Source organism: Trachinotus anak, unplaced genomic scaffold (assembly GCF_046630095.1).
Source record: "Trachinotus anak isolate AG129_WGS33_773 ecotype Australia unplaced genomic scaffold, CSIRO_AGI_Tana_v1 ptg000007l, whole genome shotgun sequence".
NCBI classification, from domain to species: Eukaryota; Metazoa; Chordata; class Actinopteri; order Carangiformes; family Carangidae; genus Trachinotus; species Trachinotus anak.
The window spans coordinates 18,668,665-18,686,439 of record NW_027273858.1 but is presented as its reverse complement, the minus strand read 5'-3'; the positions used below and the strand labels follow the sequence as shown (position 1 = coordinate 18,686,439).

The window sequence follows — 17,775 nt, the reverse complement described above, 5'->3', positions numbered from 1 at the left end:
ACCGAATCAGTCATATCACATTTCTGTACCCGTGGATTGGCATATATATATATATATCTATATATATATATAGATATATATATATATGTACACACAGTGTTTCTGATAACTTGTTTTAAACGGTGATGTGACCGTTTGTTGCCGTTGACGGACATATGAGGTGTGAGGAGCGGACAGGTAAATGAAAGTGGCTAAAATAAACACCGCCGCCTAGGTAATGACCGCACGGATGTATTTCAACGGTACAGTGCCCCTTATGGGTAATGTAGTTTTTATCATCTCAAGCGTATGAGTCAATAGTCAGTACCCGGAACTTAGATTTCTAGCTGCGGAAGTGTGTGCAACCGAAGAGGCGCGTCGTTCAGAAACAGTTGTGTGTCTTTGGACGAGTTACTCAGGGACATGTTGGGGCAGGTACCGTCGCTGTAATGTACTGTAAAAACACCGAGACCACTATAGTTATGTGTAGTTAGGTAGATAGTAAGTTACGGTTTTTCAAGCGTGTTGTGCGAAAGTCGCCACAATGTTCATTCTTAAACGCGTAGTGTCTGTCGGGGGCATCATGGTCCCTCAGTGCACATCCCTCCCTTTGAGGAACTTATCCGCCGGTCATTGCCTAAGATCCCCCAAAAGGCACAGCCCATACAGTCTAACGAACAGTGACCGCTACTCCTCTCTTGTGAAGTCCGTCATGTCCTCCAGGGTCAGTTCCCAAACCCCAGAAACTCTCCAAGCGGAAGATGAGCACATTTATGGACCTGTCGTCAAAGCTCAAACGCCTACCACAAGACCAGAGGTGAGGCAACCTAAAATCCTGCATCCCCTCTTAAACTGTGAGAAGACTCTCGAAACAGAGGAGCCAGAGTCAGGACTTCCAGTCCGGATTTTGTTTAACAGGGGCCAAGAGAGGACTTCTGTACCGAGTGTGAGCCGCATTATTCAGCAGACACTTTCCCCAGAGCAGATCTTCTACCTGGAGAGATGGAAGAAGAGGATGATCGCAGAGCTTGGGGAGGATGGCTTCAAAGAATACTCTCAGAGCAAGTTTTGTGACATACTACTTCATGTGTGTCTGTAATTACTTCAAACTGTGTATTTGTAATATTTGTTCTTAGACGTGAGATTCTCAAGTGACCCAAAATTGTTTTTCGATCAGACTTATTTAGGCAAGGGAAGCTCTTCCATTCAGTGTTGGAGGAAACTCTGACATCAGGTACAACATGGAAGGACAAACATCCTTCGGAGACACCAGAGTATCCACCTGAGGTACAGGGGTACATGGAGAGCGTCTCTCACATACTGGAGGATGTCAGCGCAGTGAGAGCTATTGAAAGCACAGTACAACATGACACCCTGAACTATCTGGGCATTGTGGATTGTGTTGCTCGCTACAGGTAAATATCTGCAGATACAGAGAGACTGTAATTCTTCCTTACCAGACTCTACTTTTCACACAGCCTTGACCACACTCATCCTGTTTTTGCCTACAGAGGTGTACTGTGTGTTATTGACTGGAAGACTTCAGAAAAGCCCAAACCATTCCTGAGCAACACATATGACAACCCTATTCAAGTGGCAGCCTACGCTGGGGCTTTGAACAGTGACGGCAACTACAAATACCAGGTGTGCTATTGAGATAAATGTTGTGATGACCTTCTGATTCGCTGATTTTCACCCGGATTGTTTAACTGACTCTTACCCTTTAGTCAGATTCCTAACTTAAAAGATAGATTATAGAATCTTAAAACAATTCACAAATCTTTGCGATTACTGTATGTCTACCACAGTGTGTCACACATCGGCCACAGTTCATGTGCCACTGATCTCTTCTCACTGCAGGTTGACAGTGGGCTCATTGTAGTGGCCTACAAGGACGGTTCACCTGCCCACGCTCATCAGCTGAGCTCAGAGCTGATGCTAGAGTACTGGAAAAATTGGTTGATTCGTCTTGAAGAGTTCGTAGAACAGAGGTGAAGCATTCGGTAGTTTCTTCTTATTGCTTTCAAAATAATTTCAATTCCATTTCCACTTTGTTTGTTTTTTTAATAAATCATGGAATTTATTTAGAAATAAATGCATTAACACAGTTTCATTATGTACTTCTTAACCTGAGCTCATCAATATTATTTGCCCTCATACACTAGTAAGACTAAATGATGAATCAAGAGGAATTTCAGATTATTGTTTGAATATATATTCACTAATGAGCATTGGTATTGTCTGCCACAGGTTTTAACTTGATTTGCCCCCAGCACCAGAGCAGCCTGGACAATAAAAAATCTGTTGACTAATTTCTCACTATTTCCCCTTTGTTAAACATAGGGAAATAAATAGGAACATTATTTACATTAAGATTTCCTCTCTTCTTTTCAGATCCAGTCATCCGTCAAGTGCTTTTTCAGAAAAGAGATGATATGTTTGAAGAGGGATCTGCAAGAGCATGTTTACAGAGCAGGTTATTTCAGTTTAAGGCAACTGAACCTGAAGTGAAAAGATAACATGCTCCAGTAGGAGCCTTTTTACCCTATTTTTCACCAGTATTTTTATTTCATCTCACCCCATTTCTGTGCTATAAATGCAAATTAACTAGCTCAGATTCTGAGCCCAATTTGTTAATACAAGGACCTCATCGGTTAATTAGACAAAATTCCACATATATTAACCTTCACTGAAATATCTAAATATCATTGAAACCAAACCATGTCGTCCTGTATGAGGGATCTTCAGTGAAGCCCAGGTTTTTAAAGAGCCTGTAGGAGACCACATTCTCCTCCTCTATGAAGCAGTAGACTGGGCAGCCTTCAGCATGGAGTCTTCTGGCCATGGTGCTGACCAGGACTTTGGCGTAGCCTTTCCCTCTGTGCTCTGGCAAAGTGTACAACATGCCCATGGCACATGTAGAATAGGTCAGGATCCAGGACACAGGCTTTCCCTCTGCATCCAGCACGCAGCATGAGGGGAAATTTGCAATCATGTTGCGGATCATCCGTACAGTCGCCTCCTCCTCTCCAAACTTCCATGTCTGATTCACGAAGCCGATGTGGGACTCATCCAGAGATCTTAAGCAGATCCCTGAGCTGTTGTGGAACAGAGAGGAGAAAGAGCAGAATCCTGTTTTATTAACAAAGTATTAAATCTGAGATAATGGTTTTGTCTAACACTAGAATTAACATATAGATAGGCTCTACCTGTCTATAGAGGGAAGCTTGGATACATCCTCTAGTATCATCATGTGACACACTGCTTTTTTGTTGTTGGGCACATTTCTTTCTGATGCCACTGCTCTGAGTATCTCCACATGGCGAAGGTCGATGCCTTGAACAGAAGAAATAAAGTTGTTGTTTTTTTTTTTAATTGAAAAGCCGTTAACAACAATGTGAAACTTTATTTGGTATTTGTATTCCTTTTGAGTGCTGAGAAACTGTATTATTTAAACAGGATTAAAGATTCCAGTGTCCGAAATGATTTCCACGCTGGTTTGAAACACTGAATGTGCAAATGTTGATATATTTGTAAGACAAAAAAAAAGAAAGTTGTTATGATGTAACAAGCAGTTAATAAATAATGTTTTTATATAATCATCTTAGATTAGAGAGTTTCTGTTTCCTCACATTTTTCCTCCCTTATTTCTTCCTTTCTTATTTACCTGTTTCTTTTCCTAGTACTTGGCTTTTACTGATCTTTGCCCTCATAACTTCGTGTGGTGTAGGAGCATGATGTTAAACTTTGTCATATCTTTCGGGGATCACAAAATGATAAACCATCAACAATGGGAGGACTTTGAACACAATGAAATAAAGGATAATGTTCAAGACACGGCTACAATTATATGTTGATGGCAGCAGTGCGAAAATCATGTTTAATAAACTTATCAGTTGTCTGGGGTTTGTAGCTCCCTTTCAATTGTTATGTCTTGACATTAAGCATGGAAGGAATTATCATTTAATGGAAAATTCCTTTATTGGAAAAATACAGCTGTATTACGGGAGTGCAAAGATAAGTGTATTCATGCCATGATAGTATTTCAATGACCATGTAAGACTCTTATGTGAGAGCAATGTGATGAGAAAAGAGTAAAATAATAGTTAAATAAAATGACTTCCATTATTTTTACTGAGGAAACAGTGAGAAGAAAATGCTTGCTATTACCAAGACAAAGGTACCTGGTCCAATCAATGACAGAGGACTTTCTTACGGTTTCCTTGAGGATAGCTTCATCGGTTGCAAAAAACATTATGTCTTTAAAGTGATCACCCTTCTGTAAGAAAAATGAGATGATAAGATACTGTATGCAGACATACAGTAAAATGATATGCAGTATGTATCATATTTTTAATACACATAGGTCAATAGTTACCTGCTCACAGTGTGGTTTGCAGATGATGACACTGAACTCTGGCCATCTGTCCACTAAAACCTTCAGAGGGTCAGCCGTGACTCTGTTGAGGAGGACCAAAGTACCGTAAACCTTAAAAATGAAACAAACAGCTTCATTGTAAAAATGTTTCATCGGTTATTAATGAGGCAGAGCACATGTAAAGGTGAGTGCGCCAACAGCCTGTAGCGCGTTCAGTCTTGTACAATATAGACTTTACACACCGGTTGCGACCGCGGTAAGTATCTCTTCAGCTGGCTCTCAGCCATCTTCAGCTGCTCTCCGGTCAGCTCCATGGGTTGTGGCGTTTGGTGAGATTTCTCCAGTCTGGAATGACAACGACCCCCCACAGAGGAAGACCAGTGCCCAGGCTGGGAGACCAGGGAAGCGCAGATCTGCAGAGGCTCCTTAAGGAAACAAGCGCCGGTTCTCCATTCGCACTTTCGACACATGAGCTGAGGGAAAACTTGAAAAGTAAAAGAAAATGTCCATATTCTCTAATGTCAAGTATTGGTAACCTATTAATACATTCGTTCAACTTTTCTTCATATGTCTCATTATTTTAAAAACTCGACGTTGATGCCTTTTCCTTCATTACATTTTATCTATAGAAAATAATGTATTCCCTTGCACATATAGAGTGGCCATGCCTGCAGACGAGCCTCATGTTTTACCCAAACACTCAGGTTTCACTACAGGCCCGTGATCAGCCGGACACCGGAGCTGAGAGGAGCGGGGCCGCGAACAGGAGGCGCAGCGAGTCGATGATAGATAGATAGATAGATAGATAGATAGATAGATAGATGGATGGATGGATGGATGGATGGATGGATGGATGGATGGATAGATAGATAGATAGATAGATAGATAGATAGATAGATAGATAGATAGATAGATGGATGGATGGATGGATGGATGGATGGATGGATGGATGGATGGATAGATAGATAGATAGATAGATAGATAGATAGATAGATAGATGGATGGATGGATGGATGGATGGATAGATAGATAGATAGATAGATAGATAGATTGTATTGGTCGGTTGGTATAAAATGAAGTAGCCCATAGACAGTGGCTATACTATATGTATGTATGTATAAAACTTGATAATTGGTCAGTGCTGACAGCATAATCAGCATAGCTCATTTTCATTCAGCTTGCCTCTAAGCGCCTGACCCTGTTATAAAAAGGTGACATTATTATTTTATTATTGATGTCAGTTAATGCCTCTTTTACTTATGTCTCCATTATGACATTCCACATTTGGATGCCGTGCTTTGGAGAGCCTGTCCCATCTGGACTCTGTTATACCACATATTAAAATGAACAATACACAGTCAATATATGAGATCACAATTAGTTTAAAATGTTTTTAAAATATTTTAAAAATAAAAGCAAAGAAAACTTGTGCTACGGGCAACGACACAAATTGTTTTTAATTACGTTTAATTTATGTGGTCATGTGTACAGTCATTGTTATATGTCAGCTATACATGTTAAAAATCACTCCAGTTACAATATCAGAAGTTGAATTCAAACCATGCCGCCCTGTATGAGTGATCCTCAGTGAAGCCCAGGTTTTTAAAGAGCCTGTAGGAGACCTCGTTGTCCTCCTCTATGAAGCAGTAGACTGGGCAGCCCTCAGCATGGAGTCTTCTGGCCATGGTGCTGACCAGCACTTTGGCGTAGCCTTTCCCTCTGTGCTCTGGCAAAGTGTACAACATGCCCATGGCACAGTAATCATACACTAGAATCCAGGACACCGGCTGACCCTGGCCATCAGAGATGCAACACGATGGGAAGTTGCTGATGAGGTTTTTAATGTTATTGTAACCCTGCTCATCCCCTCCAAACTTCCATGTCTTATTCACCAAGTCAACATGGGAAAGGTTCAGAGATGAAATCCTTGATTCAAGCCCACTGTAGAGAAAAATATCACTGACAACCTTGCATCTGAGAGGAGTAAAAGTATATCCTTTGAAGTCTATTTTAATCATCTGAGCCTACCTGTCAACATTGGGTGTGAGAAGATGGCTACTGTCCGGCAAATATAGAAGATGCACCAAAGTAAAGCATCTGTTGTTAACTCCTCTTTTAGAAGACACTTCTTTGAGCAAGGGGGCATGAGAAAAGTCCAATCCTGTGGGATAAAAATGATTCACGTGTTAATACTATTCTGTTATTTGTCTTTGCAAGGGATTGCACCAGTAGTGCAGGAAGTTTTCACATCTCTAACTCATAAAAATACTTCATTATTTAAAGACCTGCATTGCAAATGTTAAAATATACACAATATTATTAGTAACATGTATTTAAAGTAGTTAAAGTATCCAGTGCAGAAAATCTGTCCCTGTGAATATCAAGCTTATTATGTTCAATAGATTACTATAACTGATGCATGAATGTATAACTTTTATCCTACAGTTATAATAATGAATCATATTTTATAAGCTCACCATATCACATGTTTCCTGTGAAGAATCTTATAACAAAGTAGTAACTACAGCTGTCAAACGCCTGTAGTGAGGTAAAAGGTACAATATTTACCTCTAAACTATGTGCCATGAAATAGAAATACTAAAGAAAAGTACAGTTCAAGCACAGGACAGTTCTGGAGTAAATTTTTATAGCTACAATGAACCCGTGTTTTGGTGAAGTCTCATCATGACTGAATATTAAAGCACTTTTTCTCTGCAGTGCTCGATACTCACCTCCGATTAGGAAAGAAGTCGTGGTCCAGTCAACTGCATCCTCCTCTGTCAACATTTTCCTCAAAATGTGTTCATCCATGCTGTAGTATGTCACCTTCTTCTTTAACTGCGGCACCTGCCTGTTCTGTGAAGTATGCACGACATTTAACAGGCGTCACACAAGAGATTGTAGGTCTGCTAGACAACAGTTGTCCAGTGCAATGTGAACTCACCCTGGGGTCTGGTCGGAAAATGACGACTTTGAAATCAGGCCACGTATCAACGACGACCTCCAGTGTCGTGGGCTTGTTCCTGTTAATACCATGTAGGAATCCGTAGACCTGAAAACAAGGACGATTTTAGTAACTGCTGAGCCTGCGTGTGCAATGAGAGTAATGCTGACATGTTGGAAAATGTGTTTGAATTGGTTTGCAGCCGTCTACCTTATAGCTCTTCGGTAAATGTTTCTGCAGAACTCCTTCAGCAATCTGCAGCTCAGCTGTGTGCAGGACCTTCATGTTTGGGCAGCGCAGCTTCCTGACTGACCCCCCCACCGCCCGCCTGTCGGGCTCAACTCTGCTGTCCCACTGAAAGCCTCACCGGTCGGCCTTTATAAATCATTGACAGTACATAAAGTCCTTCACATCTCATACCAACCGTGCTTGTCTGCTCAGAGTGAGCAGCGAGCTACCTCCTGTCTGAAATTTAAAAATAAAAGCGATATTTTAGAAACATACGGACATATGGACTTTCAAAATAAAATACATATTAACGAACACGTCCATAAAATGTCGTTACCATGTCGTTATAGTTAATAATAATTATTTTGTTATAGATTGCAGTCCTACTTTGTGTGAAAATCTGTCTTGAAAGTGTCTACAACGGAGTAATTGAAAAAACGAATAATGAATGAAATATGACATGAATTAAGAGAAATGTTTTACATAAATGTCCTGTGGTTATTTGCCTATTATGAAAATAAATGTAGTTCTTCCTTCCTGTATTATATCCTTCAACGCATTCATACCATTTTGGTCAATGTAGGATGACAGAAAAAACAAAAACAAAAAAACACATCTGAAAACCAAAAGATGTTTAACATTTGTATGAATTTACCACTGGTAGGTCTGAAAACAAGTTCACACATGGACACATTCATGAAACTTTATATACTTCTTTAATTTTCATTTCATTCTGATACGTGCTCGATATATTGATTATGTATTATAAAGCTGCTCCTCCTGCTACTTGCAGATGGACAAAGTAGACAACTCCATTACTTGAGTCAAAGCGTCGATACTCCTGGTCAAATATTACTCCAACACGAGTGAAAGTTGTTAGTCAAATATGATTTAAAGTACTGGAATTCTTGCTTTTAAAAATACTTAAGTATTCAGAGGGACATTTGTTTTTGTGTCAACGCATTGTTGTATTGTTCCACAGTGGAAGAAGCGAGTGACTGCGCACAACCAACTGAATGCACTGACTTACTGTAGTATTTGTGCAGTACAAGCTTGTAGAATATGACAGAAAGCTGATAGAATTGGCCATAAGTCATTTCACCAACCACAGCATAAAACAGCAAGTACTACAAGCCATCTGTTTAAAAGTTTATCTGGAATTAAACAAATGTTACATATCTCTACATGCTTTCTCAAGTAGAATGACTATTTTTTGTAGACAGTGATTAAATGTGGTCGTGGTGAACACAGCAAACATTTGAAACCGAAGGAATCTTTCTTTACTTCAAAAATTTCAAACATGGCCAAAACAGCGTATGGCCTTTCGCATTTTTGAAAATAAAGAAAACTCATCAGTCAAAAGTACAATATCTGTCTTTTAGGCGTAGTGGAGTAAAAGTTTCCAAAGAAATGTATACTCAAGTAAAGTACTGATACTTGAAAAATATATCTATGTACAGTACTCAAGTAAATGTACTTTGTTACTGTCCAGCCCTGCTGCTATTACACTACAATAATACATATGAAGACTGAAATAATGTAACTTTCAGAGGTTATTCAATCTAACATAAAGTGAAACAGCATAGGAAAAATTGGAAAGGTTAATCATTTTGTAGTTTGTCAAGAAATCTCTGTATGAAGGTTATTGTGCCATTCCCACGTAGTTCTCTAGCATTTCTCACTCAACAGTCTGATGTCATCAATCCATGGGCGACTCCACACGGTGAATGTGCACTCGTAAGGCTGTGGGAAAAAGTTGAGAAATCACACACACAAATGTTTTATTAAATCATTTCATTTAATTAATTAAATGTTAAATGTTTTCCTCTTACAAGGCACAACCATTATTAATAAACAAATGTTGAATATATGTTCGTCTTAATCATCTGCTTAAAAATGACTATGGTTAAACATCTTTTTGTTTCATTCTTGTCACCAAAGAAATCCATATGATTCATTATACGCCCAGTGTAATTCTGTAAGAAGACTGACGTCGTCATATTTTGGCGTGGTGTTTTTGATCCGAGTAGCTATGTCCATCTGATTCACTCTCTACTGATTCATTCCAGCTTCTCTCTATGGTAACAACAACAAAGCTCAACCGCTCAGAGGGCGGATATGCAGTTGTGTAACAATATGATGAAGCACATTATGATCTACTGTTGAGGAGTGTAAGAGCAAGTCTCTTGTATGATGTTTGAGCTCTGTGTCTAATAACTCCTAATGTAAAAAAATGAATGGGACTTTTCTCCCCCAAGAAGCTGCAGTTTTAATCCTTAAATAAAGTCATTACCTGAGCCAGTGCTGGGTCTTGGTGGAAGTCACACGCTTCATCTGCACCTCCTTTTCTGCAGGTGGTCTTCGCCATTTTCACAGTTATGATGTACTTGCTGCCAGCAACCACCTGTAGGAGCAAGTGGGTGAGAAATACTGGAAATCCTGATCATAGTAAACCATAATAATAAAGCAGTGTCGCGATCCAACAGCAGACTTCAGGACATCCCAGCCGTCAAGTTTAAGTTTCAATGAACACATACCTTAAATATTAACACTTGTCATTATCAGCTCGTCAGTCAAATGAAGATCACAGCAACACACAAATGATCTGATGCAGCTATGTTTTCTCTGTGACACAAAACTATTGTCAAATAACTACAGTGTTTCTTTTCAGGTTCTTTTTACTGCCCTTCATTCACGTGTAAAGAGTGGGTTTCCAGCTCATGTGTGTGTTTGGAAAGACCTGGGATGACCTGCAGTTTCCTCGACATGTTGTTGACACACACATATTACACCACTGGCTGAGCTTGACTGACATGAGGATTTAACAGGATGGTGTTTGTATTCGGACCAGTGTTATTTCAGTGGCAATCCTTAAATTAGCCGATAGTACACACTGTGAACAGATACAACACTAAATATAGGCGTGTTAAAGTCACTTTCAGGAGTGGAAATGAAGTCTGACACGGGAACAGACGCAGCGGGCCTACTGCGTATCAGCCCGCGGCCCCAACACACGCTGGATTACCTTGTTAGTTTCACCACATCACCGGCTGTGGACCCTCACAAGCCACACTAAACGGTACTAACCTGTCTCTGGACCTTAACCACCTCCGCCACTTTTCTGAGGAACAGGTCGTTAGTTTTTTTGTTGTGTTCGACGACGGCGAAGTTCAAGGCTTCTTGCGCCCCTTGCTCATTGCTGTCTATGTCCCTGGCCCCCCCCACCAAACTACCTAACCCGACGGCGAAAACCGCCGCAAGAACGGGAAGGACAAGCTTCCACATCGTGTCTCTGTCGACGGAAAAACGACAGGAAAATAACAAATGCGCGTCTTATCCTCCCTGTTATATAAATCACGACGTCACAGCTGTTGGGCGCAGTCTCACTTGCACATCTCGCGAGAAGATGAACTACTCGCAGTAAATCGATGTCTGCAACGCAAATCCCGCATCTGATCTGGGTCCAGTCAGTCAGTCGCGACTGCGGTAGAAATTCTCACATAATCTCAAGGCACACTTAAAAACAAGGAAACGAGGTATGTTGAAATGCACGATGGATACTTTTGCGTGATTGTTCACAACTTTTGAAGTGCAAAGCGGTAAATGAATCGTTTTTGACCTCTGTCCTGCTGCAGGTCTAAAACAAACACCTGTGGGCGCTCACCTTTGGAACGACACTATGCAAAGACTGCAGGTTTTGAAGTAAGTGGACTTTGTGCACAAACACTGTAATTTTATCAGGATTGAAACATTTGTGATGAGATCAGAGGTGTAATTATCTGCAATGAGTTTTTCCTCATATTTTTCTACACTTTGCAGGGAAACGTTCTTCGGCTTGGATGCCGTCCAACAGCAGCTTGTAATAGGTACCGCTGTGGCAGCAGGGGGGATACTGGCATACATAGTACACAAAAGAAGACAAGTCAAAAGTATTCCTCTTGGTGAAGGGTGGTGGGGAGCAGGAGAGAAATCTCTGAGAGAGGATGATAAAATCTACCCCTTTCAAGTGCAAACTTCAGATAAAGAGATTGAGGTTATTTTGAGCTGTTATCACTAATTTTTATCACTAATTACCAAAATAAAAGTAATAAAAGTTCCAACGATAAGACATTAAGATGTTCATGTGAAGTAATCTGCAGTGCTCTTATTGAACAGGACCTTCATGAGCGCATTGACAGAGCCCGATACACTGACCCTTTAGAAGATAGCGGCTTCCAGTATGGCTTCAGCTCCACTTATCTGAAGAAAGTGGTGTCCTACTGGAGACATGAGTTTGACTGGAAAAATCAGGTGGCAGTGCTTAACAAGTATCCACACTTCAAAACCAAAATAGAAGGTACACACTGCTTCACGCTGAATCAACATGGTTTGCTTTGCTCTGCAGTAATCCCTAAGAATTTGGATATTTGGCCAAGAATCAGTCCACACACTATTTCTGTCGTTTTACTTCAGGATTAGATGTGCATTTCATCCACGTGCGGCCACCACATCGTGAGAATCAGAAGGTTGTGCCTCTCATGCTCGTTCACGGCTGGCCTGGCTCCTTCTATGAGTTCTACAAGATTCTGCCTCTTCTCACAGAGAACCAGGATGGTGTTGTGTTTGAGGTCATATGCCCATCCATCCCTGGCTATGGTTTCTCAGAAGCCCCTCATAAACAAGGTAGATAATTCTAAATACATCTATTTTGACTTCAGCAGCAGATGTTTACAGATGCGCTTCTGGTATCTTTTCAGGGTTTGACAGTCTCGCTGCTGCACGAGTTTTCTTGACACTGATGGAGCGTTTAGGATTCTCCCAGTTCTATCTGCAGGGAGGAGACTGGGGCTCCCTCATCACTACCAACATGGCACAGATGAAGCCTCAGTAAGACAGTCAGCAAAACAGGCCCTCACTGAAAACAAGTTATCACTGCAGTGGAATGTCCACACACTTGTTTTTTTTTTTTTAAGCGAACATTGTGACATTCTTAAATTGCCAAACAGTGTTTGCAGTGTACAAAGTGCACAAATAATCAAAAACCACTGACACGACAAATTCCTGTAGACTGGAAAAAGAAGGACGTTTTGCACACAAGAAAAACATGAACATTTATGGCTATAAATTGATACTTACTACAGATTAAAATCTCTTATAATCTTAGGTAAAACTGACATTTTTAGTTATCTGCTGTCTATTTTCCCAGGTGTGTGAAAGGTCTCCACTTAAACATGTTTACGTCAAGAAGGGGGTTCAAAGTGATGTTGTCCCTCATGATTGGTCCTTATCTGCCCTTCCTGGTGGGCTTCAGTCGGGAAGATGTCCGCCGGTTGTTCCCTTTCTTTGAGAAAAACGTCTGGGACATCCTGAGGGAAACGGGCTACTTCCATATTCAGGCCACTAAACCAGACACTGCAGGTGGGGACATACACACCCAGGACATCAACTCACTGATTCTGATGATCATATTGACACTGATAATGGATTAAAAACAAACTCACTGTTTTCAAAGCATTTATGAGAAACTGCCTTAAAAAAAATCCAAGAGTTACTAATATTTTGTGAACTCATTCTATTATTCCAGCTCTTAATATAGTTTAAATGGTGTTCACAGGTTGTGGAGTTAATGACTCCCCTGTTGGTTTGGCTGCCTACATTCTGGAGAAATTCTCCACCTGGACAGATATGAGGAACAGAGATCTGGCCGATGGTGGGCTGGAGAGGTACAAGAAGGCTTCTCTTCTCAACCTTTTAGTATCACCAGCAGAGAAATTATATGGGGATAGGTTCAGCAAGGTTTAAATGATTGTAATTACTTATAAATGACTGTATTTGTGCAGGAAATTCAGTCTGGACGACCTCTTGACAAATGTCATGATCTACTGGACCACAGGCTCCATAGTCTCCTCCATGCGCTTCTACAAAGAGAACTTGAAGAGTAATCCTGACAAAAGAGTGGATGCAAAGTATGTGGCCAGATGCTCACACTGTCAAAACTCCCAACTTTCATTTTGCATATCTGACAACCCCTTTTATCCCATCGTGTGATGACCCTAATAAAATGTTGCTTCTTTGATTTAGGACAGGGATATTTGTGCCTACTGGACTGGCTGCCTTCCCCGGGGAGCTGATGCACTGCCCCAAATCGTGGGCACAACTCAGGTTTCGAAACATCTACTCCTACACTTTCATGCCTCGAGGTGGTCACTTTGCTGCCTTTGAAGAGCCTCAGCTGCTGGCCAGCGACCTTGTCCAGTTTGTCAAAAAAGTGGAGAAGTTCTGAAGAAGACCAGTATAATTATCATAAATGTTTTTTTGTTTTTTTCTTTAAATCATTGCTCTTGTGTTTGATGTTGATTGATCACATCAAATGGGACGATGTATACAAATCCTTGCTTCTATCATCCCTCTCACACCACAGTACTTCCTTTTACTTGGTATGCCTACACAGCTGAAATCATTAAGGTTTGAGGTTTTCGTAAAGATATTGACAATCTGACAATCTGATGTTTCAGCAGAGTGGATTAAAGAAAGCAATATAAGGTATCAAATCTCTCAAGTTTTTCTCATAAAAAATATATTGCACCAATATTATATGTGTTGTTCTGTGTTTAATGTGCTCAGAAATAAGTGATATTTGATGCAAAACATGTAAAACATTCTTTATAAATATAGACAATAAAACACGATGGTCTCAAACAGATTTCATTACAGGCAAATAAAGCATCTTGAGAACATATTTTCTCAATATTTCAGAAGACATTAAAAAGGGATAATACACCACAAGGCTTGTGTCAATACACCCGCTATTGTTTGAATCTATGTACTTTTAATTACAAGTAGTAAAAGTTAAATTCATAATTCATTAAAATATATACAGTTCAATTCAAAATTCACTTGAACTGCCATTAAAATTTTACTGTATTATACAGAAAGAGAGCTCCATTCTCAGACTATGCACGCCTCAACTTTCTGGGTCAGTTGCTGAAGCCCTTGATAGTCATGGGTGCCTGAAACCACACATAATCCTGCCATTCTGACCCCTCTGCCTGTGGTTCCTTACAGGTGCTGGGATCAGTAGACAGAGCAATAACTTTGTTCTTTACACGAGTTGGCACTTTAAACTGTAGTTTAGGGCGGAACCAACCTACGCCGCAATCCCTGTGAGCCAGCACTAAGACTGTGGTGGGCATTAAACGAACAGGTCTGGTGTCAGACAAAAGGTCAGCCACAAAAAGAGTGCGGAAAAGTTGCCTTAAGCACGAGGATACCCGTAGACACTGATCTCCACCAGCCAATACCAGCGCCTCCATGTTGATCTCATACAGCTCTTTGGGCAGGGTGAGGGAGCCACCCAGTAGAAACAGCACACGGGGCACCCTGCTAAGGGAAAATAGCACCTCCAGCTGCTGCAGCACCTCCTCTAGCTCCTGAAGGGTTTGCTGACACTTCCGCCAGCCCATGTCTGCAGACTGCACGGGCCTCCGACTCACTGCGTCCTTATCCTAAAAGCAAAACATTCACCAAACACCTTTAGTTTGACTTACACCAACAACATTTCTTTATTTCTGAACATGTGATGTGCAGTGCAATGATGCTTCCTATTCACCTGCATTGAGGCTTGCTGTTTCTTCTGGGAATACACCAGCTGGTCATATGTCATGGGAAGTTGCTGTCTCTGATAGAGAATGCACTTGAGGATCTCGCTGACAAAGCGGCAGCAGCCTTCCTGAGTTACAGTGCCGGGAAAGACGACATTCACAAAGCCTTCCTCCTGTGCTGTTCTCACCACCTCAGCATCACTGTCCTCTGTGTCACCATGTTGTTTACTGGCAGTCACACTGGAGTCTTGCAAACTTCTCTGACCAGAAGTGTCTTCTTCTTGGGTATTGTCTGTCCAAACAAGGACCAGAATAATGTAATTAGAGTGAGCAATGGACCCGTCTGCTCAATTTCAGCTGGTTAAATGTAATGAAATCAAGCAAGGCCAGTTTTCCAATGAAGCCATTGTCCCCTTTTTCCTCATAAACCTCACATATAGCTACTGCTTGGCTGTGGTGAGAGAATTACTCAAATCCTTTTGCTTATGCATAAGTTGTGTATACTCAACATTTTGCTTTAGTACATAAATATTATTCGCAAAAGTTACTCAACACATCAAAATAAAAGTACTCATATGTACTCAGCCTTATATATTGTACTATTGGATTATAATAACTTCAAGCAGAATTTCAATGCAGCTAGTCAAGGTGGGGCTAAGGTGGGTCCCTTAACTACTTTCCATACTGCTGATAGTTTAATCAAAGAATTACATTTCTTTGTAAACCTAAATGTTAATGTTGACCTTAATGTTTCCTTAAAAAAATAAAAAATAAATAAAAAATCTCCACAGTAACAAGACAATAGTAATCAATAAACATCTTCAGATGTCTTGTTTTAACCCAAAACAACCTGGTGAACAATGAAGACACTGGACTAAGACAGGGGTTGGAGCTTATGCTCCACAAACGACTTCAAACCATTAGTCGTTTATCAAAATAGTTGGTGCCATTAATCGACTATTTGTGTCAGCTTTAAAGTGTTGCTATTAAATAAATGAGGTATAAGGCGTAACATTTCCCTCTGAAAAATGTGATTGTTTCTCACTATCAAAATGAAAATTCAGCGTTTTTAACAATGCAGCAGTCGATGCTTAACACTCATCTTCCTCCCTGGATATCAGAAACGTGCCAGAAATGAGTCCCACCTCTGCTGGGAAAACATGGGCAGCCACATCCCGGCCGTCTGAGGGTTACCTACCCGGGCGGATGGCTGTGGAGGGCGCAGCGGTGTTTTCCTTCTCGTCGGTCTTGTTTACACTGTGCTGCTTTGAATGTGGTCGACACTCAAGGGACAGGTCTTTCAATTCAATGACATTATTCGCCTTTAAACGTGTGTTCACGGCCTGTGGTGAGAGCTGTTCGGTGACTTCCGCGGAAAGTCGGCATGAGTTTGTGTCGTCGGGATCGCTTCGTGGCGCTGAGGCTTCACACGTCTCCAGCGCGCAAAACCCTTTTTCCGACGAAAACGAGAGGCGCCTGTATACCCCGCTGTCTCCGCCGTTTGCCGGGGACGTTGTTTCCGTGCCATCGGAGTTTGATGTTGGTTTAAATATACTCGACACTGCTGCCATAGTTTTGAATGTCCCCGCCGGGTCTTTGCCGCAGTGCATCATGGGAAACGCGAGTTGCCTTAAATGCGGCTTTCAAGTTACATGGAAAGGTTCGTAAATGCTGCTCATCCGACTATTGTGTGCTTATGAATAGTCCTACTTTAAAACCCATTCAGTCTTGCGGTAGTTAGGGCTGGGTTTGTGGGTAACTCGTGATTTTTACAGGTTTCATTTAAATGTAATTTAAATGGCTAAAACAATGAATTTCTAATCAGCTCAGCAGACTGTGACAACCACTGGATCTGGCACTAAAGGTGTATTTCGGGAATGTAAGAACAAAGATAACTAAATAACACACTCTTTCAGATAACTCAAGTCGTTTGACGTCCTCAAATCTGTTTAAGCATCATGCGATGTGTTTTCCCATGTGTCTCAAATGCAGCATATTGACTCAGACATTCAAATAATAAGCACATATAGATTTTAATGGGATACACTGGGTTTATTGATCTACAACTGAAAATATCCCTTGATACTAGTCACGCCTGACTCTCCAGGTGTCGGCCCGGGAAAGATGCTGCTTTCAGCTTTACCTGGCAGGTGCAGTCTACCTGTCACGCTTCCTCACTCCTAAGCCCTGTGATTGCTGCTAGGATGAAGCCAGTCCTCAGTAGCCTGCTGCCATGAGCCAACTGAGTGATAATGTATTCAGGGGATTACTACACGTTGCACTTAGAGCCTTGCACGAAGAGGGCCGAGTGAGGGAAGGGGTGAAGTACTGACTGGAGAAGGCAAAGAAAGGCATGAGAGTGATGTGGAGAGTGACTGGTTGTCTGTGGGAGGTTCAGAGAGTTGGCAGCTGATGACCACCACCTCTTCAGTGAAGAAGATGGCAAAGATATTGGCTGAGAGGCTGTGTCTGGTGGGGGTGATGGAGGATTGAGTTAGGTTTTGAAGGTGGAGAATATTTTCAGAGTGTGTGTTCCCCTGTAGCAGTCAAACAATAGTCTGTTCCTGGGGGCTGCCTGTGCGGGTCTCTTTAGACCACACTATTTGGGAAGGAGCATACAGGCTTTTTCTATATAAGCTATTAGTTCACACTACCCAACTAAATAA

General features: G+C 41.2%; 6 protein-coding genes and 1 long non-coding RNA gene across 9 annotated transcripts; 3 read left to right on the top strand and 4 right to left on the bottom strand.

Moving 5' to 3' along the window:
- Positions 1 to 50: 50 nt before the first annotated feature.
- On the top strand, positions 51 to 3,581 carry mgme1 (mitochondrial genome maintenance exonuclease 1). Of its 3 annotated transcripts, XM_071481204.1 has the most exons (6): positions 595 to 796; positions 898 to 1,040; positions 1,157 to 1,394; positions 1,491 to 1,623; positions 1,840 to 1,970; positions 2,374 to 3,581. In XM_071481204.1, exons 1-6 carry the CDS (start codon positions 741 to 743, stop codon positions 2,411 to 2,413), a joined length of 741 nt encoding a protein of 246 aa, XP_071337305.1. In that variant the 5' UTR covers positions 595 to 740; the 3' UTR covers positions 2,414 to 3,581. The 3 variants fall into 3 exon arrangements, with proteins under 3 accessions (XP_071337303.1, XP_071337304.1, XP_071337305.1); XM_071481202.1 differs by having other exon boundaries at positions 51 to 1,040; XM_071481203.1 differs by having other exon boundaries at positions 51 to 1,040; positions 1,840 to 1,982.
- On the bottom strand, positions 2,030 to 4,996 carry LOC139623180 (glycine N-acyltransferase). The gene is made up of 5 exons (XM_071481205.1): positions 4,600 to 4,996; positions 4,358 to 4,468; positions 4,150 to 4,258; positions 3,189 to 3,315; positions 2,030 to 3,077 (listed from the first exon to the last, which is right to left on the bottom strand). The coding sequence occupies exons 1-5, from the start codon at positions 4,825 to 4,827 to the stop codon at positions 2,678 to 2,680; spliced, it is 975 nt and encodes a 324-aa protein (XP_071337306.1). The 5' UTR covers positions 4,828 to 4,996; the 3' UTR covers positions 2,030 to 2,677.
- A 796-nt stretch (positions 4,997 to 5,792) lies between these two features.
- LOC139623181 (glycine N-acyltransferase-like protein 3) lies at positions 5,793 to 7,856 on the bottom strand. Its single transcript, XM_071481207.1, has 5 exons — positions 7,512 to 7,856; positions 7,302 to 7,409; positions 7,090 to 7,213; positions 6,386 to 6,518; positions 5,793 to 6,298 (listed from the first exon to the last, which is right to left on the bottom strand). Exons 1-5 carry the CDS (start codon positions 7,584 to 7,586, stop codon positions 5,899 to 5,901), a joined length of 840 nt encoding a protein of 279 aa, XP_071337308.1. The 5' UTR covers positions 7,587 to 7,856; the 3' UTR covers positions 5,793 to 5,898.
- A 392-nt stretch (positions 7,857 to 8,248) lies between these two features.
- On the top strand, positions 8,249 to 9,109 carry LOC139623186 (uncharacterized). Its single transcript, XR_011691443.1, has 2 exons — positions 8,249 to 8,574; positions 8,623 to 9,109. It is a non-coding gene; the product is annotated as an uncharacterized lncRNA (long non-coding RNA).
- Positions 8,529 to 10,906, bottom strand: cst3 (cystatin C (amyloid angiopathy and cerebral hemorrhage)). The gene is made up of 3 exons (XM_071481210.1): positions 10,617 to 10,906; positions 9,823 to 9,933; positions 8,529 to 9,272 (listed from the first exon to the last, which is right to left on the bottom strand). The coding sequence occupies exons 1-3, from the start codon at positions 10,812 to 10,814 to the stop codon at positions 9,198 to 9,200; spliced, it is 384 nt and encodes a 127-aa protein (XP_071337311.1). The 5' UTR covers positions 10,815 to 10,906; the 3' UTR covers positions 8,529 to 9,197.
- A 30-nt stretch (positions 10,907 to 10,936) lies between these two features.
- ephx5 (epoxide hydrolase 5) lies at positions 10,937 to 14,104 on the top strand. Its single transcript, XM_071481199.1, has 10 exons — positions 10,937 to 11,065; positions 11,165 to 11,231; positions 11,349 to 11,562; positions 11,685 to 11,865; positions 11,982 to 12,191; positions 12,266 to 12,395; positions 12,715 to 12,926; positions 13,123 to 13,231; positions 13,349 to 13,474; positions 13,590 to 14,104. Exons 2-10 carry the CDS (start codon positions 11,209 to 11,211, stop codon positions 13,789 to 13,791), a joined length of 1,407 nt encoding a protein of 468 aa, XP_071337300.1. The 5' UTR covers positions 10,937 to 11,065; positions 11,165 to 11,208; the 3' UTR covers positions 13,792 to 14,104.
- mad2l1bp (MAD2L1 binding protein) lies at positions 13,807 to 16,739 on the bottom strand. Its single transcript, XM_071481200.1, has 3 exons — positions 16,308 to 16,739; positions 15,118 to 15,401; positions 13,807 to 15,013 (listed from the first exon to the last, which is right to left on the bottom strand). Exons 1-3 carry the CDS (start codon positions 16,720 to 16,722, stop codon positions 14,486 to 14,488), a joined length of 1,227 nt encoding a protein of 408 aa, XP_071337301.1. The 5' UTR covers positions 16,723 to 16,739; the 3' UTR covers positions 13,807 to 14,485.
- Between the last annotated feature and the right edge of the window lie 1,036 nt (positions 16,740 to 17,775).